Source organism: Lutjanus erythropterus, chromosome 6 (genome assembly GCF_056507025.1).
Source record: "Lutjanus erythropterus isolate fLutEry1 chromosome 6, fLutEry1.hap2, whole genome shotgun sequence".
Taxonomy (NCBI): domain Eukaryota; kingdom Metazoa; phylum Chordata; class Actinopteri; order Lutjaniformes; family Lutjanidae; genus Lutjanus; species Lutjanus erythropterus.
In genome coordinates this window covers 20397796-20424100 of record NC_139322.1, presented here as the reverse complement: position 1 = coordinate 20424100, position 26305 = coordinate 20397796, and the positions used below count along the sequence as shown (strand labels likewise).

General features: G+C 38.8%; 1 protein-coding gene across 1 annotated transcript; it reads right to left on the bottom strand.

The window, feature by feature from the left end:
- Nucleotides 1-1311: 1311 nt before the first annotated feature.
- Nucleotides 1312-25712, bottom strand: LOC146325206 (rho-related GTP-binding protein RhoA-D). The gene is made up of 5 exons (XM_084721081.1): nucleotides 25566-25712; nucleotides 8553-8708; nucleotides 6388-6508; nucleotides 4590-4720; nucleotides 1312-1664 (listed from the first exon to the last, which is right to left on the bottom strand). The coding sequence occupies exons 2-5, from the start codon at nucleotides 8706-8708 to the stop codon at nucleotides 1491-1493; spliced, it is 582 nt and encodes a 193-aa protein (XP_084577207.1). The 5' UTR covers nucleotides 25566-25712; the 3' UTR covers nucleotides 1312-1490.
- Between the last annotated feature and the right edge of the window lie 593 nt (nucleotides 25713-26305).

Here is a 26305-nt window from a genome sequence, read left to right as displayed (position 1 = left end):
CTGAAGATGACATTGTAGTTGCCCACAAAAATGATGTGTAAAATGTGTCCTCTGATGTATGAAAGCTTTCGCTTTTCATACATCAGTGGACTAATTTGGCCTCTCTTTGTCTGGTGGAAACGCAGACAACGGGCTGAAGGAACCTTATAGTTCCTTGAAAAGTACTTCATGGGACTAAAAGTCTTGGGTGATTTGGTGGAAATGCAGCTATTGTTAATAAAGTCATTTCAATCATCTTCGAAGGCTACTTAAAAGAAAACTTTTGGCCGGATACTGTCGTACTTAGATATCCTTGTTTTTCCACTCACTTTTGAAGGAATGTCCCACATGTAGGGCCAACAACCAAGCCTCAATTTCAAATAGACAAGAGAGCTACTGATCTGGTGAGATGACACATTGTAAATAATGTCTGAGCTGTCAAACAAATTGTCAGCTGGGTTTCTTAAAACTTTTGTACACAGAACGTGCCTCTATTCTGTCTAAATATCAATATAGCTGAATACAGAGTGCATCCATTATAAAATGTAGATTACAGTGTGCACTTTTCCTCAGGGAATCCAGTATACAGTGATGTGTAACGACTGTATACTGGATCTGAATCAACAGCACAGAGTTCAGACAGGAGGCTTGTTTGGGGAAGGCGTTGGTGACGTCTTGGTAGAGGCAAGTCTGTCAGAGCCAGTGTGAGCGTGACTGGGCGCTTTGTGTCCGTGACAATAGACCACTGTCTCCAGTGCCAGTTTAAGCTATCGCCATGGAGGAGAGACAGAGAGAGGGCAAGGTGCAGTCCAAAACCTCTCCACACGAATAGTCGCTGCTGCTGCTTCAGTTTATGTAGGTTTCAGTGGATTAATGCAGTGTGAACACACTCTAAATTTAGTCCTTTATGTCAGAAGAGATAAGCTGGGGAAAACAGAGCTCCGCTGACTCAGCACTTGGTGAAATAGGACTTTAAGGGTGTAAAATTAATAGAGGTGTGACAAAAAGATGGATCGAGACTGGGTGGTGCATGCAGGTTCATGAGAGGCAGGGGCTAAAGCAAATCTAAAACTGTCTGCAGCCATGAGAGAAAGACATGTGAGCTACAAGACCCTTCTCTGTAAACAATCATAATGCAGAGGCAGAGGCATGATATATTTGTAAAGTATATGCACATATAAATACAAACATACATTCATATAGGAAGGGAAACAGGGCAGGTCCTTCACACAAACAGGCTGGTGGAGGAAAACAGTATGGCAAACAAACAAAACTGACAATGAGTGAGTAGCAGAGTAGTAGTAGAGTTTTTTTGTTTGTTTTTTTTTAAAAAAAAAAGGCTGATTTGTTTTGCTTTGAAACAGGTGTGTCAGTCTTTCATATTCTTCTGTGGCATATCTGCATCTGTGAAGTTAAGTATAGTCCACGGAAGCCATTGATTTAAGGTTTCTCTACGTGTAAGATAGGGAGTCCTCCCTCAGGTGCTGATTTGGCCAACAAACTCCGTCCCTTCACAGTAGCTGGCAGCCGCCCCGCTTCTTGCGCTTGCGGACCTGCAGCGCTGCTCTGGTGGCCATCTCAAACACCTCCCGCACGCCGTCCTTGGTCTTGGCGGAGCACTCCAGGTAGCCAAAGGCACTGATGCGGTTGGCCATGTCTCTGCCCTCCTCAGACTTAACCGGCTCCTGGAGGTTTAATGTACAGACAGTGGGTTAAAATGATGCTGTGGGTAGAAATATTCAAGGGGTAGTTGGGAATTTCTGAAGTGAGGCTGAATGAGGTACTTATCGATTATCACTGTATAACCTCAGTTTAAGTGTAGACTATATCTAGAATATTTACATCTATTTACCTTACTGTCAGACAGACAGACAGCTGGGAAACCACCATCATACACTGCCTGGCTAAAAAGTAACCACCTGGATTTAACTAAGCAAATAGGTAAGAGCCTTCCTGGATAATTACTGCAGTAATTAATGTGTTTCAGCTGGCAACAAGTTAACTAACCCTAACTGATGCAGTGTTGGCTTCTCATTTCTTAAACAATAATGTCAGAAGATATATCCTGTGGTCGTGGAAAAGTTGTTACTCTGTTTCAGAAGGGTCAAATTATTGGCCTGCATCAAGCAAAGAAAACAACTAAGGAGATTGATTAAGCTACTAAAAATGGGTTAAGAACTGTCCAATGCATTATTAAAACCTGGACGGATTGTAGTGAACCACTATCTTCCAGGAAGAAATGTGGTCGGAAAAAAAATCTTGAATGATCGTGATCAGAGATCACTTAAACATTGGTGAAATCAAATCATAAATAAATCAACAGTGGAACCCACAGCTATGTTTAATAGTGAAAGTAAAAACATTTCCACAAACACAGTGTGAAGAGAACTCAAGGGATTGGGACTAAACAGCTATGTAGCCTTAAGAAAACCACTTATCAGTGCAGCTAATTGGAAAAAAAGGCTTCAACTTGCTAGGGAGCATAAAGATTAGACCCTGGAGCAATGGCTAAAGGTCATGTGGTCTGATGAGTGCAGATTTACCCTCTTCCAGAGTGACAGGCACATCAGGGTAAGAAGAGAGGCAGATGAAGTGATGTACCCATCATGCCTAGTGCCTACGTTCAAGCCTGTGGGGGCAGTGTTATGATCTGAGGTTGCTTCAGTTGGTCAGGTTGAGCAACGTTATGTGCCCAATAAAAGAAGTCAGCTCACTAACTGAGTATACTGAATAAGCTGATTTTTCCAGCAATGGATATTTTTCTGCATATTCCAAGACGACAATGCCAGGATTCATCAGGCTCAATTTGTAAAAGAGTAGTTCAGGTAGCATGAGACATCATTTTCACACATGGATTGGCCACCATAGAGTCCAGACCATTGAGAATCTTTGGGATGTGCTGGAGAAGACTTTAGGCAGCGGTCTAACTCTCCCGTCATAAATACAAGATCTTGGTGAAAAATAAATGTAACTCTGGACAGAAATAAATGTTGTGACATTGCATAAGTTTATCAAAACGATGTCATGGCAAATGCTTGCCATAATCAAAGCTAAAAATGAGAGTATGTGACTTTTTTTTGGCCAGGCAGTGTATAAGCCAAATATTGCTCTCTCCGAAGCCATCGGACTCCTTCAGCAAAAACAACAATTTTACCTAGCAGAATACAGGAGTTTCTGGTATACTGCTGCCTTGATCAATTAGTTTAGATTCACTAAGGTAAAACGATAACACAAACAAACTAACATTTTAAAACCACAGAAGTCACAGTAAAACAAAAAACTAACCTACTGAAATAGCGCTAGCCCAGCAACTTGCATGTTCTGTAAAGTAAAACCAATGTTTTGTATATTTAATGTTTGGTGGGTTTGAAGAGAACAATATTTGCTTTAAATACACAGCAGTTTCTGCAAAAAAGGTTGTCCAACAGCAAAGTAAAGCAGTGAAAATATTATAAATATAGTGAACACTAAGAATGAAAACTGATTTTTTTTCCTCAATGTGATGAACAGTTTTGCTGCTGACCCTGTCCACAGCAGTACTTTACTTCGCTTCCTGCCACAGTACTCCTGCTGCTTCTCCGAACTGCGGGCAAGCTAACAGCTATTTACTCTAGGTCAGTGTGAAGTTCACAAAAGCTAGCTCAAAGTTCAGTTCAAACTCACACATATTAAACTCAACTTGTTCATTTAAAAACTTTAAATAAAACCTCCTCCTCAAGGGGAGCTAGAGTCTGGAGTAAGAGGTTCACGTTTATTGTATTAATTTGAGTTCCCAGAATAATTTATATCTATAGTTACTAACCATTTACAACAGTTTAAGAATGTTTTGAACTACAACAGACAGCAAACTTGAACACCAGCATACTATTGAGATTCCCAACTGAAAATGTGGAAATTCTAACTTCCCAGTTCAAATGACATCACCATAATACATGAGAACTGCTGAGGGAAGAGGGAGACAAGAAGAGGAGATGAGTGAGTAGAAAGCAATAGTAGTAGTAGTAGTATAGCCTAGCTCATAAACTTCATACTGCTTGGTCAAACAAAGTTTTTATGTCATGTCGACCCTTCTGTCCACATTCTCTTACTCTCTCCCTCTTTTCATCTCTCCATTTCTGCTGCAAGTCTGCATCACACTTTTTTATGTCAGTTCAAAATTCAAAATAGCAGAAGCTAGAATTATTTGGTAAAGGAAAAATATATGATAAAGCAGCATCATAATGAACTACTGGGGTGCTGGTCTGCAAATCTTGTTCTCCAGGTAAAAGAAAACATGTTTGTTTGGTACAGACCCCAACAAATGTTACATCATCATGTTATCATTAGTTTATTTCAGTGAAAATGAAAATCGCAAAGCAAAAATGATAATTCCCTCCAACTGGGAGCATATTGTTGTTGCTGTCAAAATAGTTGTAATTTGATGTTTTTCACCATATCATGTACCCCTAATTTTTAAATCAGACAACGTGAGCATCATTAATTATCCATTCAGTTCACCAAAATAGTCAGTGCATTCATACACAACACTGCTGTAGGTAATACACTCATTAGAGGAGTACAAAAATCAAACTATCCCTTTAAATAGGGAGATTAGACATAGAAACACAAACCTGTTTCATCTTGGCCAGCTCCCTGCGTGTGTGCTCATCATTTCTGAGGTCCTTCTTGTTACCCACAAGAATGATCGGGACATTCGGACAAAAATGCTTGACTTCAGGCGTCCATTTCTCGGGAATGTTCTCTGCAAGAAGGGAGAAAAAAATTTAGAGAAAAAACAACAACTTATGGCACTGCAAAGTAAATTCCAGACTTTTCTCCCTACAAGGACAGTTGGGAGAGGCCTTGTCGTTTCCCTTGTGACTGGACAGACACAAACATCAAGAGGTTACTGACCCCTCCCTGATATATGAGCGAGTCTGCTAGCCAAAATCTGTGCTGTCTAGAAGGAGATGACTTGCTGTGATAAGAGTGGGCATACCATCTGTGGCATTGCCTATATCAAAGCACTGTGGGAGAATGCCCCAGAGCTGAAGTTTGACTAAACAAAAAAACAAAACAAAACATTTTCTTCATCTGTTTGATTTGGATTTTGAGCACAAAGATCACCCAGATCCCAGTCTGAAATACATGAGACATATAGTGTGTACACATCCACATTTTCCTGCCCCTAATGACAACAGCAGCAAGGTCATAGTCTGAATTCAACTAAATTAAAACCCATAAGAGTCTACATTAAGGATGCATTTGATCAGAGTCAATCATAGGTTGATACTCTACTGACTATAGATATGTGAAGTTATAACTTCCCAGTTATTTATTAATTTGACTGTAGCTGAGAAACAGTCACGTGTGGAATTACCTAATTTGCTGCCTTGAGTTACTAAACCAGAAAAGGAAAACAGACTAACAGCTAACGGTGATAATTTAAACACACTCATGAAGAAACACCATCTGAATAAGCATTAAATTTTCATAAAGTGGATCATTAATTGCACGAAGTCTGCACACAAGCAGCAGATGGGGAATTGTAATGAAAAATACATAAATTACCAGAAGGGAAAAAACTTATAAAAAGGAGAATCAGCATCGATTTTACTGCACTGACAGATGAGCCTAGCTTGTGGTGGAAAACGTGGACATTTAATGGAGCATTAGCCAAAATGTTGTCCTGTATGTGTGCAAAAATTTAAGTGATTATAGCTTTTCAAAGCAAATAGTCCTCTACACTCCTAATCTGTCATGACTGCAAATAACAGTTATTTTCATTATCGGTTAATCTGTCAATTATTTTCTTGATTAACTGATTGGTTGTATGGTCAATAAAATGTCAGAAAATGTAAAAAAAAAAAAAAAAAAAGTTGATCAGTGTTTCCCAAAGCCCAAGTTAATGCCCTCAAATGTCTCTACTTCCTCACTACACTGAAATCAGAGAATGTGGACTATTTTTCATTAAAAATGACTCAAAACAATTAATCAAGTATCAAAATAGTTGGGGATTAATTTAATAGTCGATAAATAATTGATTAATCGTTGCAGCTCTACAATCAACTATTATCTGCCTATATTCAGTATCAATGTGGCAGGTTCTGTACTTTCTTCTTTTGCTAATACATACAATAGCTTCTGTCTCAACCAAACTGAGGAAACATTACAGGTTGCCTTGACTCACTAGGAAACCACGAGGTACCACTGGTACCACTAGGAAGAGTCATAAAATAAGATATATATCATGTAGTTTTATCAGGTTAATACACTTCTTTTTGTTTCAAGATTCATGAGCTCAGGTTCACTGTAACTCTGCAGTGCTGTCAACAGTTTAGCTTCCCAAAAAATTTACTTAACTGGAACACAACACTTTTCCAACATCTGACTTGAGCTAAATGGTAGGCAATTTGTATCCGACTTTACCTAAACTGTCAGGGCTGTCTATGGAGAAGCACATGAGGATAACGTCTGTGTCAGGGTAGGAAAGAGGCCTCAGTCTGTCATAGTCCTCCTGGCCTGCTGTATCCCACAATGCCAACTCCACCTGAGAAGGATAAAAAAAATAAGACAAACAAAACATAACATGTGATATGTTATTCAAATAAGGTAGGATATTCCCACTTCACTGATAGCAGGAGGAAGAACAGAGACAAACAGAATAAAATGTAAAAATAAAACTTTGCTTAGGTTGTTAATCAAACTGTTTGTAATCCCAGAGTGCCTGACCTGATCTAGATAAAACAAATGCCCAGCTCAAGCTGTAGCATATAATGCAACAACAAAGCACCAAAAAGGAATATAGCCTAGAAGTGTCATTTCATGCATATATCACACAGTTTTTGACTGTGAAAATCTCCTAAATGGCTGTGGTCTCTTAGTTTTCACTGTAATCTTGACCTAGCTTACTCTGCATCAACTTCACCTGCATTACAATCACAGCTGGAAAGTGTCCCACACAGCTGAGAATCGGGTAAAAAAAAAAACAACTGTAATCATCCCCCACAGTATGTTAGCACCTCATCTGGACTTTTCTGACGACTACATACACTCATGTCTTGCCAATTCTTGCTTGTTGGGTGAGAAACAACTAACCCTGCCAAGACTGCCTAACCAAACTGCCCTCTGACTTTAATCTAACATTGACAGGGCATTTCACATATTGTGCGAGACAGTGGGCTGAAAGCTACTACATCTTCTCATCTGTGTGGGAAAGTCAGCAACATCTCATCATGACAAAACTTGTGTCCATTTGTGCTGCTCTTGAATTTTTCTACCACTAGGTGTCTCTCAGGTGCCTCATGTGTAGTTTATTTTACAGCCTCTGCTCTTCACAACCTTCTTTCTTAGTTGTTGCCACAACTAAATTTAATCAAAGAATGACAAGAAGGGGCCAGCTGCCATTTCACCATCTAGACTTGTTGAGTAATATTTCACTAAACCAAATACAGTTTTTTATCAGAGTACCACAGCTGATAGACTGGGAATACAGTCAACTTTGTATTATACAGCACAGGAAACAGGAACAGGAAATGGGACATTAGTCATGATGTATGAGGGATGGGGGGGGGGCAACACTAAGCAGGAAGGTGGCACTGATCCATTTCCTGTTGTTGGCTGGAGGTCGGCTGCTTTATAACAATGAAAAGACCCAAGGATTTGCTTACAATAAGCACTTATCCCCATCAGACTTGATGGCACGTGGTTTCCAACCAGCAGGGCCAACAGGGTCACATTTTTAACAGCACAGCAGCAGCAGCAGAGACCTGCCTGATCTAAGGACTGAGTCTCACCATCAGTGGTGGAAGATAATATGCTTATACATTACTCAAGTAAAAGAAGTAATACCACAATATAAAAATACTCCACATCAAGTAAAAGTCCTGCATTCAGAATCCTACTTAAAGCAGCTACAAGAAACACTCACTTTGTGTTGATTTTGGAGGCACCTGAGGACAAAAACAGTAATGCTTCCACTGCCATAACCACAAAAAAAAATCTAATCAACATCTCATCCTGCTTCTTTTTAATTGGCTAATGTACTACTCACAGTAACTTTGCCTGGGAAAATGTAAACACAGGCTCTTCCGGTCTGCCTGCCATGAATCATTTCATCTGATTTCAAGGAGAATCCGACCCGGTGGCAGAAACTCGCTCACTGATGGTCTTGCTTGCTTATGTAGGTCATACAGAGGCATCAGTATGAAATTGGGACAGTTTCATAACCACTTAAAAACTCCTTGTAGTACACTGAAGTAGAAGTACATAAGCATAATGGGGAAAATTTACTTATATCTATCACAGGACATTTACCTGCAGAGTGAGTACTGTTGATATGAAATTATTAATATAAATATGAGTATTGATGGAGCACGCAAGCAGCACCACTGCAATATCAAATTATATATTGTGATAAACATCAATATTGATAAATATGAAAAAATTAGAGTGATCATATTTTTGCTACATTGTCCAGCCATAGTTTATACTTTATATATCCATGCATACTCAAGTCAGAGCACTAAGCACCACCATTCATCATCATCCTCTCACCAAAATGAATACAAAGTTAAATTTATAATATAAAGTACCTGTTTGCCATCCACTTCAATGTCAGCGATGTAGTTCTCAAACACAGTGGGGACGTAGACTTCTGGGAACTGGTCCTTACTGAAGACAATGAGCAGACAGGTCTTTCCACATGCTCCATCCCCAACTATCACCAACTTCTTCCTGATAGCAGCCATCTGCAAACAGAATACACTGGGGTTAGTCTGTATATTAAGGCCTGAGATGCATAACAACAACTAAACAGTCAGTAAACTGGTGAGAAACTCTCAGACAGAGGAGGGAGGTGAAACAATGAAACCAGAAATAGTCAGAGTGAGAACGAGGAGGGAAAAAAAGAGATGAACGAAGTCTGCTTTGCAGCCGCACCCTCTTCCCTTTCCTGGGCTGCGTCCTGTGTGTGAGGTGGAAAACAGAGTCAGGCTGAGGGTTCAGCACTGGTCTGGAAAAGCAGTGGGAGGGAAGGGAACAGGAGGAGGAATACTGCAGCCTCAGTTCTCTACACACTACTGCACATGCATGGCTTCTGACACACTCATATGAAAAATTATCTTTCATGTGTCACTGCTACATCCCCGTTATCTACATCTCTTACTGCTTTTTACTGACACCCTCTGTATTGCACACAAATTATCTCCCAGTCTTTTTGCTTGTATCCCATAAAAGCTGTGTGTGTATGTGTGTGAATGAATCGACATGGCCACACACAAACACACACGGATCAATAGCCATCCCCCACAAGCTGACAATAATAGAGAGAAGGCAGAAGGTGATGAGACAACGTACTGGCTGCCTGCCAGCAGCATTAGCTTTCACCAATCTGAGACTACCCAGACCAAAACAAAGATCTGCACCTCTGCCATCACACACACCTTCCAAATCAAAGCTGAAAAAATACACCTAAATTGTTTAAAGCAGCTTTAAATCAATAGTTTTATATTAACAATGACCCATTGAAAGTAAGAGGTGGAACTCATAGCGATGAACCCACAGAAAATGATCACCCAACCCTAACCCAGCCAAGGAACAGTTTATTAGCAGTGCCACCCAGTGTTTCCCTTATCCAGTAATTGACCTTTTCCACAGTAGTCATTATTGATACCCACCCAGGAGGAGAACGTACTTCAAGTCCCGCATGAAGTTAAATGTCACTTCTTTCTTTTTTCTTTAAGACTTAGTTGACTTATCATTTTCAGTTTTCAGTCATTTGGTTAGGTTTAGGCAAGGAAACTGTATTTATCCACCTTGTTTCCCCTCAGTGAATGACAGAGTTGACTCTCAGCCTCATTTCTAAGAGGTGGATAAAGTTTATAATTGTTTACTCCTCACTATGCCCCCGATGGGTAGGGTTAGGCAAAAAAAACCCCTACTTGGGTAGATTTATGAAAAGATCCAAATTTATCACAACATTAGAAAAGGTTTTCTGGGTACTTTTCCTGTGGCGTAAAAAGAAGATATGCTAGTAGCTATAATATCTCCAGCAGTAATTTTGTGCTAAGGAATGGTAAACAGGAGTTTTCCTGCTATGTGTATAAACAGTTGGTTCCTCTGAAATGGTCTGTGGGTGGGCTGGGAAGGTCCTGTTGCATATTCTACAAACTGAAGCCAATTTAATTCTTACAAGCAGCATGATGGCTCCTCTATGCAGAGTGACCAAAACAATTTATTTTGCAATTTAAGAAAAAAAACCCTGCATGTTGCATTATATTTTCTCCAGACAATAAACCCTAAAAATAACCGAGAAGACCCAGGTGTTTGTGTCATTTTCACCCTCTACAATACTAACAACAGCTTCCATTTTCACCACAAGAATAAAAAGACAATTGTTCAGTTTGCTTTTTGCTCCCACACATTAAATCGGGCCAGTGTGTTGTCAGTTTGTCTCTGGAGAGAGCCACCTGTTCTCTGTGATAGCAGACTGCTGCTACTCCATACATCATACTGTCACTGCCAGAGGGAAGACACACACACACGTGACTGGTAGCTACCGTGTAGCCCCAGAAAGCATCAGAAAACCAGTCTAGTGCTGCAAATCTTGTGCTGTGACAAAATAATACAGTTTATTGATGGCTCACACAGCATGCTGCCTGCTGTGACAGTGGCAGCAAATGGTACTTAGTGGGGATAATGGCCCCTTCCCATTGCACTAATGTGCACACTGTGCCTGCACAAGGACGGAAACAGAAACTCCAAGGATTTCTTCCCTAAATAAGAGCTGATTATAAGGTGTGTTCTACTACCCTTAAAATATGGCGTTAGATAATTCACTCTAACACTGATAAATAGAGGCCTAACTAATAGGACTACCAGCATTTTAGTGAATTTACTATGTAATACCAAAATAAAGGAACTGCACCAAAGTTGGCCCGCAGTAAGGTTACTTTTGGCAGTATAAAGGTATAACAGTACACCAAGGTATTAAGAAACCCTGACGGTAAGATTTTCAATGTCCTCATAAATACAGTTGCGCCTCTTTCTATGAAACTGATACTGAGATGCCATATTATAGTGTGCAGCTTACACCACCAGGGGTCAGTCCCTGTTGGTGCATCTTCTCAAGACCAAAGTGGAGCTCCTGTGTGTGTCGTTTCCCAGCTGTGGAAATAGTGCCACTATAACGATCAGCTACGCCTATGATGTGGGAGTGATAAGTACAGCAGAATACAGCGTGGCTGAGCCATTTTACACAAGTTTTACACAAATACCGCCTAATACTGTATACCCCAGTAAAATGTCAGGAGGGTATGAAGATAAGGAATGAAAAAAATCGATACTGGCCAAGCCTACTTGGGATCTTAATATTAGTACTATTTGGCATTATAACAATTTAATGTAGTAGGTGTTTGTTTTTAACCCATGACCCACCATTATGTTTCAGTTTTGGCTCGAAAAGAGAAAAGGATTAGGCACCATCGCGTTTCACTGTGATAATTTCAAGAACATTTGTTACAGTCGTCAGCTAAGACATGCTTAATGAAGCAAGACAAATAGATCTCAAGACATTTGAAGATGCCGCTTTAGGACTTCATGATCAGCATTTTTCACTATTGGCTGACATTAGCTCCCTTTTTTCCAATCAAGTGCAATATTACTTTCAATAGCATGTGCAAGATCTATCTGATCCTATCTTTTCTGATCTCATCTTATGAATCAAAAGGATTAATTAGTTAATTAACATGAATGAAAGGAGGAAGAAGACAAGAAGGTGGGGGAGGAGAGCTATCAATGTATAATTTGAAATAAATCAAAGAGTAGAACAAAGTAAAACTAACAACCTGTTCATTGCATCAATTAATCAACAGCTTTGTTTGATCCACACTGTGACATTGAGATGTAAGAAAAAAAATGTTCCAGACAGCATAGAGGTAAGTAGAAAGTGTTATGGCATCAATGCATTTATTATTAAATCATGAACTAAGACTTCCTGCAGGTGGCTCACAGTAAAAGCTTTTCAGTGAGGAGAAAGGAGCAAGACTTTCTTCTTTTTACTAGTCTGAAGGAATTCCTCAGTTCACCTACCAACAGAGGATGTATCAGGTGAATATCTGCAAATGCTTTCTGTGTTTTGGTGGATTTTCTCCATTTTCTGTCCTCATTTGCTTTCCTTACTTCCTCTCAGTAACTTTCTGGTAAGATATAAACAGCAGTGAGGGAGGAGAGAAAATGAGCAACAGGAAAGATGACTGGAATTCACTCATTTTGTTATATTCTCTCCTCAGGTCACTGGAACTAAGCTTTATTAGCACAAGGAGACCAGCACAACCAGTGCCTCCTCTTGTTTTTCAAGTCACACGACTCAGGGACTGTGTGGGATTTCCATGTTCATTTTAACAAGAGTCTCCTGAAGGAGAGTTACAGTGTGTGTGAGGTGTCATGGAGAGCAGACATCCATATAACAGAGTGAAGGTTGTACAACAACTATGTGAAAATTATGGAAAACAAATCACTTTTCATCCACAGCCTTCAAGCAAGTTTAACTACAGTTTAAAATGATACTTAAATGCTATGAATTATATTACAAAGGCTACATTAACCTCATTAAAACCAAATGCAATGCACCTAAGAATAACATCTTGCAATGCTTGCCCTGTAGCTATGCATTGTTTTACCATTTGCTTTTGTATTATGTCACTTTACTTTGTGTTACATTCAACAATCAATAATTAAGTGTGCCCTGGATTTAATATTGTGGTAAGTAGGTCTCTGTTAGTGTTTGGGTAAAAATAATTTTGAGAGAAAAAAATAAAGAACAAAACAGTCCAAATGCACTCATAAATAATTTAAATAAGGATAGCTATCTCTGTGGTGCAGAAATTACTCAGAAGCAGCTAACTGGGTAGACATGAGCTGTAGACAGAAAATGGGAACCCAAAAATGCACGGAAATCAAAATGGTGAGCTACTGTCAGAGGTGGCAAGTAATGAAGTACTTAAAGGAGAAATGTGTCATCAGCGATGAAGGGAATGCTAAGTTCTGGAAATTCTGGCTTTTCCGACAACAACACTACAGCCACTATGTTCTCCTGAAATTTCCATTTTGGTGCGGAACATCTGTTTTCGTTTTGTTTCACATTTATTACTATTCATATTAATGCTGAATGTGAAGTCTGTGTCATAAGAAATCAATTCTAATCTTTTAGGAGTAGACATAACTATTGAGCCATATGTTATTGGAGTCTGGCAACCTGCTATTTGGACTGCAGAACTCATTTTTGCTGAAATCTTGCATATTGCTCCTTCAACTAGAATTTTCAGGTATCTGTATTTTGCTTAAGTGTTTATTTTTCTGACGACTTTTTTTTTTTTTTTTTTTTTTTTTTTACTTTTGCTCAGTACATTTTAATGCAAATCTCTACTTTATACTCCCTACATTTTCAAAACAGGCTAATTTACTTTGATTTTAATGCATTAGAGAGGAATTATTGAGTATTTTTTATTTTGTGTCATTGTACACTGCCTTCCCAAGATCAAAACTGATTTCAACCTAACTGGATGGGACAATAATTCTTGCTTATTCCTCGTTGTATCCAACAGTGCATATCACACATGAGCATTGCAGATTTTAACAAAATAAAAAAAATACGTAAAATACGTAAAAAGATGAAACAGAGGGAAACTCCATCGCGAAGAAAGATTGTCTAGTAAATCTGTCACTTGCCTGTGCTACTTTTTAGCACTGCAGGATGGATCTTTAGACCTAGAAGGGTACTATTCACACTTTGATTCAAACGTTGAGCATCAGGTTCTGCTGTAGCTGAACAAAAGATTTTGGCAGTGCTGTAGAGGTGAGTGAATTTCTAACACAATAAAAAAGGCTTTATTACACCTGAAGTGTGTTTTTGTGTTGCTCATGATGTTTCAAATTCTAATGCCGACATTAAAAACTGATTTGCACATTGGAATAAAGTTAATGTTCACCATTTTCAGTATACTTTTTAAAATTATTATATGAAATTAGAAAGGTTTTAATAGTCAGATTATATTAACATGACTTCGGGTTCTTTTTGCTTTGCACAGAAACAGCCAGTGGAAATGTCCCTCAGAGGACTATGTTTTACTTTTGCACTTTCTGTACATTTCAGAGCCTGTACTTTTTCACTTTTACTTGAGTAAAGGAAGTTGAATCATGTGTACTTTCTGCACTTCTATGTGAGTAAAGAATGTGTGTAGCTTTGCCACCTCAGGCTATAGTATACATGCAGAAACATAAGATGCCTGCACACAGAGCCCTCGAAGAGACAGGTCATAACTGTGCAGGAGACTGCATGTTCACACGTGTCTTAGGATGAATGAGCCTGTCTTGCATAATGTTTGTCCCTGTGTGGGGTAGCAAAGGACAAAGTTCTCATTCCTTGCACATGCAGCACAGACGCTTATTTCCCCCTGGCAGGTTTTGACTCACCCCTGCAGTAGTGACACATTAGCCAGGTTTGTTCATTAGAAGTAGTAAGGAGAAAAAAATCACTCTGTAAGCTCCAGGAAGGGCAATAGTAGCAGACAGAAACTTTCTCTTCTTTAAGTATCAATCAGATTCTAATCACATGGATCAGCAGACCTGAGGTATTTACACCAACCACGCACTTAGTGACCCATTTGATTAACAGTAAGTACTAGCCATAAACCCCCCATCATTAAATGTCATGTACCAGTCCAAGTCAAGCAGAATCAAAGAAAACTGCTTGATATTTCTGTGTTTTCACCTCGGTAACAAAGCAAAATTCAAAGCAGAAGATCCAACTTCACAAAAGGTGAGGACCCACAAATTTGAGGTCTGATTTAATCACATGCCTTTAAGATATTACACTTATCTAAATGCTGAAGGCACTGTGAGTTCAAAGCAACAAACATCCACTACTCAACTCCACTACTCTACTCAATGTGTTTTACTCATTATATTATGAAGACATTAAGCATGCTGACTATTTAAAGGCCCAGTGCATTTCCAATTTTTGTCTTGGTTTGTTCCAGGCGTGCCAGCCATTGAAAAATGCCCTGCTGTGCTCCATTAAAACAGTGGGACCACTCAGACTAAACTATGTATATAGAAGAGCTGTTTCAATTAATGATATGGGCAGCAGAAAGAAATGCAATCTGATCTGTGCTGTATAGAAAAATGACTCTCTCAGCAGCATAATGCAGGTGAACTTCACCTGTAAACTGCTGCATTTGAACTTCAGTATTTTGTTCTTGTGTGGGAAGCTGTCCAACCTTCCTGCCACCAACAATGAGACATGTCTCTCTTCACAGACAGCCCCATTATACAAAACACTAAGAATGTCCAGATACCAACACCGGAAACAGGTATCAGCCCGACACTGTGCTCATTTACATGTACTCATAAAGCTACTCCAATACCACCACATGCAATACCACTTTAAAGAAAAGTAACCCTTTCAACAAGCAATTTGATAAAACATCTAAAGAACCAACATGATGCAGAATTAAAGGAGCTTGTTAAAAGGACAGTTCACCCCAGTAGTGCTGATTATCTATCTAGATTGTTTTGGTGTGAGTTGCAGAGTTCTGGAGATATCGACTGTAGAGATGTCTGCCTTCTCTCCAATATAATGGGACTAAATTGCACTCTGCTCATGACCCAGGGTCTCAAGATAATCCACACACCTTGTTTTGAGCAGTTTCATGTCTATTAGAAATATAGTAGCTCCAGTAGATTTTAGTGAAGCAAGTAAGTAGTTCCCATATGACACTGCTCACAACAAAGTAATAAGTATTATCCTGAGCATCTGAGTCATGATTTCTGGAAAGGGATGTTGCTGAGTTTTTCCAAATTTATTTTTCCAGCCCTTTGAGCACCACAGGACTAGTGCTATCTAGTACCATTATACTGGAGAGAAGACAGACATCTCTATGGCCCATACCTCCAAAACTAGGCAACTCAAACAGCATAGATAATATTTATTTTTGACTCTGAGGTGAACTGTCCTTTTATTGTCCCCTTTATTGCTAGCTGTGGGAAACGGCAACAACAATTTGTTGCTTTTATAAAGAGAGTAACATCTGAGGAACACAAAACATGTAATTTAAACCCAAATATGTTCACTTTACTGTCACAGAGGAGGAAAGAAACCAGAAAATATTCACATTTGAGAAGTTGAAATGAGAGAATTTGGACATCTTTTCCTTAAAAAACAAAAACGAATCAAAATGATAAATCAAGTAAGACAGTAGTTGGTGATTAATTTAAAACTTGACAACTAACTGATTAATTGTTGAAACTCTAGTCATAACCACATAATGCCATCACCTGGATTAGGCCATGTTTAGCACTGTGAGGAAAAACACAGTCCCCTCATTCGTTAAATTGAGGCCAGTCTGGGGCGGCTGTTTAGCTCAGTTGTTAGAGCGTCCACCCCATGTACGGAGGCTGTCAGTCCTCTGCAGTGGCCGCTGGTTTGACTCCCGCCTGTGGCCCCTTGCTGCGTGTCATCCCCTCTCTCTTCACCTCCCTTTCCTGTCTAGGCTTCAGCTATCCTATGAAATAAAGGCAAGAAAAGCCCAAAAATATAACTAAAAAAAAAAAAATGAGGCCAGTCTACTAAAGCAGCAGGGTGCTGGTTTAACAAGGTGCAACTTTTGCTGCAGCTGAGTGTGATGTCATCTGGCAGGGCGCTGCTGTGTGACCAATTAAATACATACAAGAACACATTCCTGGAGGATTACTGTAACATACATGAAACAGCGTATTTCTACTGTTTACCTCGTGATCACCATGACATGAGAAAATAGCAGAGCAGCCATGACAACTTTCCAGGGTTGTATTATGAACTGCTATGTGCTCATGGATCTGTTAACCGGACAGCCTAGATTGTATTTCATATCAAACCAGTACCTGAAATCAGCAGTGCTCTAACAACCAGTACCTGAAATAGAGGGCCGTTTCCGATCTGAAAGGATTGTCATGATATGTAGATACCTCTTAGCCAGTCAAATACAGACAGATTCTTCAAGGAAACTAACTCAAGAACACAGACTAGCTGACAGTGCAGAGCCTAAAGGAAAGTTGGTAAATGTTCTTGTGTGGTCAAGTCAAGCCTGGGCTTGAACTCTAATGGAAATGTAAAGTGAAACCCGAAGGTGTCACTTTACATTCTCATCCGGTTTAACAGAGAACCAAAGAAAATAGAGAGAAACTTCCTGAATCTTGGCATGCAAAGAGTCAAAACTACAATCTCTGCAAGTGGCGTTTTTGTACTGTACTGAATCCAGGGTCTGGATACGTAGAAGGATAAAGGAGGTTTCAGTTTCCTAAAATCCACCAACCTAAGTCTTTATTCCCTATTTGACCAAATGCTAAGGGCAGTACATACAAATTCTCTGACTTTGGCTAAAGATGTTGCCAGAAGTCAGTGGAAAAGGTAAATATAAAAGACACAAAGATAAACTAAAAGGATTTCAGCTGCTCAGCAGACCTGCATTTGACCACCAATGAATAAATATGTCATCCCAGACTGTCTTGAAAATGACACAAGCAGCTCTGCTGGGATAACCCCCTCCAAATGTAAACCAACCGTTCATACGTCACTTGCAGGTGACGTATGAACTAAACGTTTGAGTTGTTACAGACAAATATTAGCTGAGTGTTTGCAGTTAATGACACACTAATTGTTCAAAGCAGGAAAGTGCATTCCACATGATGATTAATAACGGGTCAGTGGATGCTCACACACAACTCTGTCTGACTGTGTAAAATGTGGGAGGACGTAAGCTGTGAGGAATGTCTCACCCGCTTTCAACACCCCTCACCCTTTTCTTCTAAACACACAACATCCCTTCCACCACCAGTGTCTCTCCCTCTTTCTACTGATTGAAATGTTGAGGATGGGAATAAACATGAAACTCACGCTACCATAAAGATACAGAACAACAAACAACAGATGCCCAAAAGTTGTTGCTGTTCTGTTTACGTGGTACAAACAAGCACTATTCTTGGTCTTGTTCAAACACCTCCAATTCAAATGTTGCAGGTTAAAGAGGCGAGCCCAAATTCATTAACAGCATGAGCAATAGTCATAAGGCAAAACTGTAGCCTTTAGTTTCAGCTAACTGAAGCTGTTGGTTTGAAAACATGTTGAACAACTTCAGTCTTTTGGTCCTAAAAAAAAAAAAATCACTACTTCCAGCTTCTGAAATGTGAATATTATCTCGGCTTCCAGGTACTCTACAACATTAAATTCAATATGTTTGAGTTTGGAACTCTTAGTTGGACAAAACGAGCTATTTGAATATATCAACTTGGTCAATGGGAAATTTTTCCCAATATGTGACATTTGATATATCATACGTATGTATACCAAACAAATTATATATATATATATATATATATATATATATATATATATATATATATATATATATATATATATATATGTGTGTGTGTGTGTGTGTGTGTGTGTGTGTGTGTGTGTGTGTGTGTGTGTGTGTATATATATATATATATTTATAGTTTAATTGTTTAATATATATATATTATGTTTAATATTATGCCTTTGACAATTAATCAAGAAAATAATCAGCAGATTAGTAAATAATGAAATGTTTTTCATACCGCTTCATTTCTACCTGCGAGAACTGTGGTTCTGCATACAAAAACAAATTCCATACATGCACATGAAAAACATTACGGCAACCTCCTGACAGAGAGGAGCTTGATCAATACATATATTATTGATGCAGAGTGAAAATATGGGTCTATAATCATCTTTAAGAGACATCTTCATTTTGAAATTCCCTGTGTCACAGTGAACACTGGATGTTGGTGGACTTGGGCAAATGATGAAGTCAAGTTACACCCTGTGAATATTTTGATGCATCAGAGCCCAAGATATTGTCTTTTTTTATTCGAAGCATTCTTCTTTTGTCAAAACCTGACACCTACATTACCCACAACACAACTCAAACTGCCACTGATTCAGCTGGAGAATTGGTGTGTACAGAGGTCTCAGATTTCTTTTACTTTTGTACTCCTCAAAGCCTGTAAACAACAGAGTTCCCCTTTAAAGGAAACCATTTAAGAGATGAAGGCTCTACTTTCTCAATGCATACTTAGATAACAAATGTACTCCGACTGTGTTATTAATTTTAATGTAGACCTACTTAAGGCTAACTGTACACTGTGGAGCAGTATAATGTAGGGAAAAATAAATGAAATATATAATTAAAATGCAGTATATACATACATAATGGATAGAACTCTCATTGGAACTGGGGACACAAAAAGACTTAATGAGGATGTACCTAGAAAACATTGCTCACAGTTTTCCCATCAGTCCTTGCAAAACATAACAACCTTTTGCCTGAGGCTGGATTAGAAAAATTCTTGTAGAGAAGTTGAAGCCAAGCTCAAATTTTCAAGGTTGTATCACACTTGAGACCAGAAGTGGCTGCTCAGGATCCAGGCCAGGGAAGCGGCTAAAGTCTGAGAACCTAGCTGGAGCCCAAAATAGGACAGAGCCATTGAGACTCCCCCAGCCCAATTTATCACAGTGCACACAGCTCAGAGGAGAGGGCGAGAGAGAGAAATATCACACAGAATTATCCTTTCATCCGCCCCTGAGCCTCCGCTTGTGGTACAAACAGACTGAAAAGTCGGGCGGATGGAGGAGAGGCATGGTGGTCAAAACTAGAACATGGCCACACAACTTGGAACTTGAAAACATACTAAAGTGTAGTAAGAAAGTCTTTGATTAATAATCCATGAGTACATTTTTTTTAAATGGATGAATTAGGCATGGATTGGATTAAGAACGGAGCTGATCAGGATCCAATTAGAAATCATAAATATAGTCAGACCCATCTTAGCTGGACCCTATTTCTTACTCACTGAATACTTGTTCCTTTACCTCCCTCTTCCACCCATCCTCCTCCAGTCTCTTGTTCTCACTCTGTCCTCATCCCTTCACTTTTTCTCCCTCCTTTCCTCTGTTGCAGTGTGATGTCACCATCAGGGAACTAATGTACCATATCCTTAGGGTGCTGCATTCCTCCTTTCCAACTATCACAGCAAAAATGAAAGCAAAAGCTGACACACATGTACGGGGTCCACAACAAAAGGTATTTTAGCCACATTAAAAAAACAAAACAAAGTAAGTTTAATTGCATGCTATATTTGGAATAATTTTCAACACTTTACTTTGACCTTGGACATTCTTTTCTGACACAAAGTCACCATTAAATAAACCAAATATTGCTCTCTCCAAACCAGCCACACTCCTCAGGTCACAGATATTGATATTGATATTTGGTGGGCCTTTTTAAAGTGGCTACATTACTTTTTGTTGGTGACCCTGTCCACAGCAGTTCATTATTTAGCTTTGGTGCTGATGCCCCTCTCTGCTTCTGCAAACTGGGGGAATGCCAATTGAAATCGACTGTAGCTAATATACTGACTATCCATAAGTACCTCATAGAATCCCAATAATCTTAACTATTGCTTTAAATGTACTGGACACGTTCAGTTCAAAAGCTGCAGCCAACCAAATACTGGGGGTCCACACGCAACCTGAGGAACTGAGGAGGAGAGATAAATGGTTTCATAAGAGCTTTGTTAGCGTCTGAGCTTAACAAATCTGTGTGTGTTGCCAATCGGGAACTGTATCTGAAATAGAAACCAGCTATCAGACCTATCCCTGAGGTCTCTGCTGCTAATGTAACTGAGGACAAAATGTTTAGCTTTCTAAATTGTCCTTTTAGGGACTTCCTGAAACTACGAGATCCAAACAGGAAACTCTACCAGAGATTAACTGTTTTCCCCAGAGGATTTTTTTTCATCCGCTTGTTGTCTGTGTGTGATACACCCCACAGCCCACAGACATGATTTTCCATGCAGGCATGTTAGTCGGTGATCATCAGGTGACAAGGAAACAGAGACTGCGTAGAACCTAATCTCAGCATTTTCCTGTAGTCCAAGTGTAAAAGAAACTGCAGACGAATTAGCTTTCAGTATGACACTGGCCTCCATGGAAATCACCGCTTATGGAAAGTTGTCCAGACTAATCTAAGACAGGATACTGTGGAGTATTGTGTTTGAACACCTCAGCTGATAAGCACCTAAAGTTTAACAATAGAATGAGTGTGAGCTGTAAAGATGGAAAAAAAACTGCCATCTGAGCAATCCCCTTCTGTCCTTGCACTACTTCCAAAATCTTTGCCTGGCTGGGAGAATTACTATAAGCATAAGTCGCCATTCCTGAAGCTTGGACTGGCACGTACAATGGCCAAACAGTAAAACACCCATTGTAGGTCAGTGGTGAAGAACATGCCAAGGGGAACACAATGAAGTCCAGCACCAGGGTGAAAAAGCCTCTGGCAATCGTGGCATATAGTATATGGCGCTTTTTGATCAGTAATAGGTTTCCGTGAAGGCTTTCATACTGACCTATTCAGCTGTCTTCTGAGATGACCTTAATACGACAAGAAGAAAAGACTAAGTTCACATGCTTGAGATAGACGAAGCATTAATAGTGTCAATACTGTCAATAGGAGGCATCATGTCTTGTTATTCTAACTTGAAAGTTAGGATATTTAGGTTATTTCCTTAGGTTTTTGAGTGCTTTAATATTGAGTATCTGCTGATATTGAGTCTAATGTGATGCTTATGTTTACCTGAATGTTGATTAACTATGTATCTGACATAAGAGCTGTAATTGTCTAAATTCAGCCCTCTTATTTCACATAAGCTTCTTTATCCAAAGACTGAGGGTCCTGATTCATAACTATTAAATTGATGAGCTTAAATAATCAAAATGATATGGGCCTCTCTTATGGGTTCTCATTTGGCGGCCCACCTCTGCAATAAAAGACTGAAGGAAACTTATAATGTCATAATGTTGTTATTTTATTAGATGAGTGAAATGACATGATTAGTCGAAGAATTGATTAATCAATTAAGTCAAAATTAACGGTTTGTAAGTAATTTTTCACCAATAACACTCTAGTTCCAGCCTCCAGCTTTTCTCTGTTTTAAATCATTGTAAACAGAATATGCATGGGTTTTGGACTGTTGATCAGACAAAACAAGATATATGAAGATGTCACATTGGACTCGTTGGAGCATTTCATACCCCAAACAATTGGTTGAGAAAATAATTGTCAAATTAATCAACAATGAAAAAACACTAATCAAAGGTGGCAAATAGTGGACTACATGTAATTAAAGTAGTAGTTTAACTACATTTTGCAGCAGCCTGCTGGTAATTCAACTACATTAGTGTTTGCAGAGTGACTGAAGTAGTTTAATTACCTTTTTGTCATTTTTGGGGAATTGTCTACTGAACCTGTAAACAATCTATTTTACTGTTACTTCTCTACTGACTGATGGACATTATAAATAGATAACCAAAGCAGACATTCTTTGCGCTTTCAGATGAATAGTGAGGCTTTTTTTGGTTCATGTATGACCTTTGAATAAGTGGGCACATAAACTCAAGCGAGTGGCATTTATTTGCTGGCATGTGACTTTTGTGAATTATATTTTGTTTGAATTTTGTATTTCATCAATCAAACCTAATTTGTATGCCACAGTTCATAAAGGTTAGTGTTTAACAATATCATGTAAATTGTCAATTTGTTCTTTTCTTTTTTTTTCAAAGTAGTTTAAATTACTTTTTCTAAGTACCTTTTTGTTAAACAAACTAGATTTCTCCCTGGGGTTGCTTTGCTGTAGTTCAACTTCTTCCATTGTGAAATAATTGGAAGCTTGCAAAGCTATGCTTTAGTAAAACACTGCTTGTAATTAATTGCTGCTGTACTATGGTTGCTTTGACCTAACAGGTCATCGTATTTACACTACAATTTTTTTCTACATATTTTGCTGTGTATAAACTCGTCTGTTCTGTTACTGACAGATGATTTTTTGGTGAGAATTATATTTCATTAGGGCTTTCTTGTTTATGCTCTACACGCTTGTAAAACCTTGCAAACCATATAATTAGTCATTGTTTTGATCAGAGGAATCATTTCTGTAATTAATTTTTTTTCAAGGCATCCTCTGTGCATGAGATCTTTGTTCTTTCCAGAATACTAATAGATGCCACCCACCATCTTCATCTATTTGTATATGCAAATAATGGACCCTAATAGAGCTACAACGATTAGCTGATTGATTGATTGATTGATTGATTAGTTGGTCAAAAGAAAATTAGTTGCCAACTATTTTGATAATCAATAATTTAATAATTTCAGTCATTTTTAAAGGGAAAAATGTCAGATTTCTGTTGGTTCTAGCTTCTTAAATGTCAGCATTTGCTGCTTTTCTTCATCATTTATGACAGTAAATGAGGAGTCTTTGGGATTTAGATTGTTGGTTGGAAGAAATTAAGAAATTTCAAGACATTGTTTTAGGCTCTGGGAAACAATTCAGAGGGAAAGCCATAAATGTAGGCTATGATGCATATTTTAGTTGACAAAATATTACACTATTTTTCATTCAGAGTATAGGCTATAGTTTTACAACAGGAAAATGTATAAATCACCTTAGGCCTACAATAATGATTATTTAAAAAAAAAAAAGAAAAGAAAAAAAAGAGGTCACCAAAAAAATTAAAGAAAGTTTATTTCCATACAATGTTTTTGGCAAAGCCACAGAGTGCCACTAGAGAGGGGCAAAATAACTGCATACAGCTCTGGAGTGAAAGGTTGCAGACCCCTGGACTAAATGATTAATAGATTATTTGTGAAAATAATCAGCAGATTAATCAGTAATGAAATACAGCCCACTTCACACAGAGTGGCTCTGGATTACATCACTTAGACAGTCAAAACCACACTGTGATGACAACACCAGACACCATGATCACTTCTGCTTTTAAATTAATGTTGTCTAGATTGGGGATTTCTACAGCGCTTCCTTCCACTGCATTGGCACTGATTTGTGTATGTGTGTGCGCGTGTGCGTGCATGCTACTTCCACTTCTGACCACTACCTGCAAACAGCTTGGTCAGCAGTCAGCTGTTCAGCTACAATGACATCATACTTTCTCTTGTAGTAGCTTCACACAAACATTTTACATATGCAAGCACACATGCATACAGTAAAAATTTAAAGCACTCTTCTCCTGTATACTGTATGTATTTGTCCTTCTACATCATGTGACAAAGCAGAAACACTTATGGGAGTAGTCTAGGGCTGTGACTATATATTATTTTCATTATAGATTACTAATTTTCTCAATCGATTAGTTGTTTAGTCTATAAAATTCCAGAAAATCGTGAAAAATATCAGCTGAGTATCTTTACGTTGTGAGCAAAATTAGACATCTGAGGATGTCATCTTGGGTTCAGGGAAAAGCTGATTGCCACTTTTCACTATTTCCTGACATTTTATAGACCAGGCAACTAACTGATTTAACAACAGTGTTAGTTGCAGCCCTACCCAAAGTACATATTTTGGTCCATAACCCCAAGATATTCAGCTCACTGTCATAGAGGAGTAAAGAAACCAGAAAATAATCACTTTTGAGAAGCTGAAACTGGAGATTTTGGACATTATTTCTTGACTCAAAAAGATAAATCAATTATCATAACATTGGTAATAATTTTTATGTTTGACAACTGATCGATTAAGCGATGAATCATTGCAGCTCTACATGCAAGCATGCAAACATACAGACTGGAGATTTAAAGCACTCTTTTCCATATTGTATGTTTCTGCCCTTTAATATGCTGTGTGTTTATGTGACAGTGTAGAAACACAGACGGGAGTAGTCCAGTTGATGCACGGCAGAGTTTTTGCAGGGTTTGCTTTGGTCTGGTAGTTTTTTTTTTAATGGGGAACAAGCCAAGACAAGGGAACAAGCCCGTGTGAGATATACGAGGGTCTGCGCTACTGTAGCTGAGCAGCACAACAAGGGTGTGGTGACTCGGAGAGAGGAATTTCCTCGGGACAGACTCATGTTTTATCAGTTATTCGGGACAAGCAGCAGAGTTTTTCACCACATTTCCAAATGGAAAAGGTCACACGCTCGGTAAAAGAGGGTTTTTTGCTTTCCAAGAAGTCTTGTCCAGTCGAAAAACACCCGATACAACCAGTTCCCGTTTACTGGTCAAACAGGTTTCCAAACAGAAAGAGGCGATAAAGTTTTAACAGCGAGGAGAGATCGACTCTGCCTTTCTCTACAGCTGAAGTCCATATAATTAAATTACGTAATGAAGTTATATTGTGGGTCGAGACAGGGCTAGGTTTGTGGGGTAGGAATGCTGATATGATCCATATCTCCGGCAGGACATGGCCAGAGGGAACAAGCAGGAGTGTCTCCAGTTCGTGACACTTTTCTTTCACGTTTCTATCAACTAAACGTCGAAACTTTTAATCCACACGGCTGGAAAACTTCTTTACAAGTAACAGGTTTTATCTCGCCGAGAGTAGTTAGCAGTGGTTATCTATCTGGGCTCGTGAACGTTTCTTCTGAGAGCGTTCGTTTTAACTATTTTTTTTTTTCTTCAAGCCTCAAACTCGCATTAATAGCTCGATGTGCTCTAAAATTAAACGAAAGTGACAAAAGGGACATTTTGTTCTCTTACCTTTCCCTCAATGTGCTTTCAAATACCGAAGAGCTCTCCGTGTTTCCCTCCCGCTGTGGCCCTTCCCTTGAAGCAGCTGTAATCAGAGTGACGGACCGAGGAAGCGGACTAACTGATGCTCACAAGACCCGCCCACATGCTGCATTCGGGTCTCCTCGGAAAGACAAGACTTAGCATTTCACAGTCCGTTATAAGTAAAAGTAAAACCCTTAAAACATGCAGTTAACTGAAATTAAAATATTAACTAGATTTGAAAAAAAAGAAAACTAATAATATATTGTGATTACAAAACTAACTAAAAAAAATTAAATATAAAGGAAGTGTCTTTAGAATAGGTCTTTGTCAGTTTGGTTAAATTTGTCAACACAGCAAGCATGAATTGGCATCGATACATATTAATTGAGCCTGGGATGTTTACATGATTGTGAGACAGTTGCATTTACAGTGTATTTGTACAGTAGTGACATAAATAAAGATGAATGTTGTGTCTAAACTTCTTCCCATTGTTCAAAAATTAAGACAAAAATATACTTGATATGAGTGCTGCCATCTGGTGCTGGTAACATTAGGAGCCAGAGTCTGTGCAGTGGTGATTAGAGTTGGACTGTGCTTTCAAGTTACTGCCATAGACACTACTACATACTACATACTAATGATTGCATCCCTCCCCCTGCCCATGGGTTCCCATTATGGAGATGTAACAGACCTTATAATGGTGGCCTATGGGGGAAAATGCTTTT

What these genes read in the sequence shown, in the direction of transcription:
- LOC146325206 (XM_084721081.1), bottom strand. Translation starts at nt 8,708, where the DNA reads ATGGCTGCTATCAGGAAGAAGTTGGTGATAGTTGGGGATGGAGCATGT. An exon ending in TTGAAGTGGATGGCAAACAG is followed by an intron (nt 6,509 to 8,552) that starts GTACTTTATATT and finishes TATCCTTCTCAG; the next exon opens with GTGGAGTTGGCATTGTGGGA. An exon ending in AGACAGCCCTGACAGTTTAG is followed by an intron (nt 4,721 to 6,387) that starts GTAAAGTCGGAT and finishes CCCTTCTTGCAG; the next exon opens with AGAACATTCCCGAGAAATGG.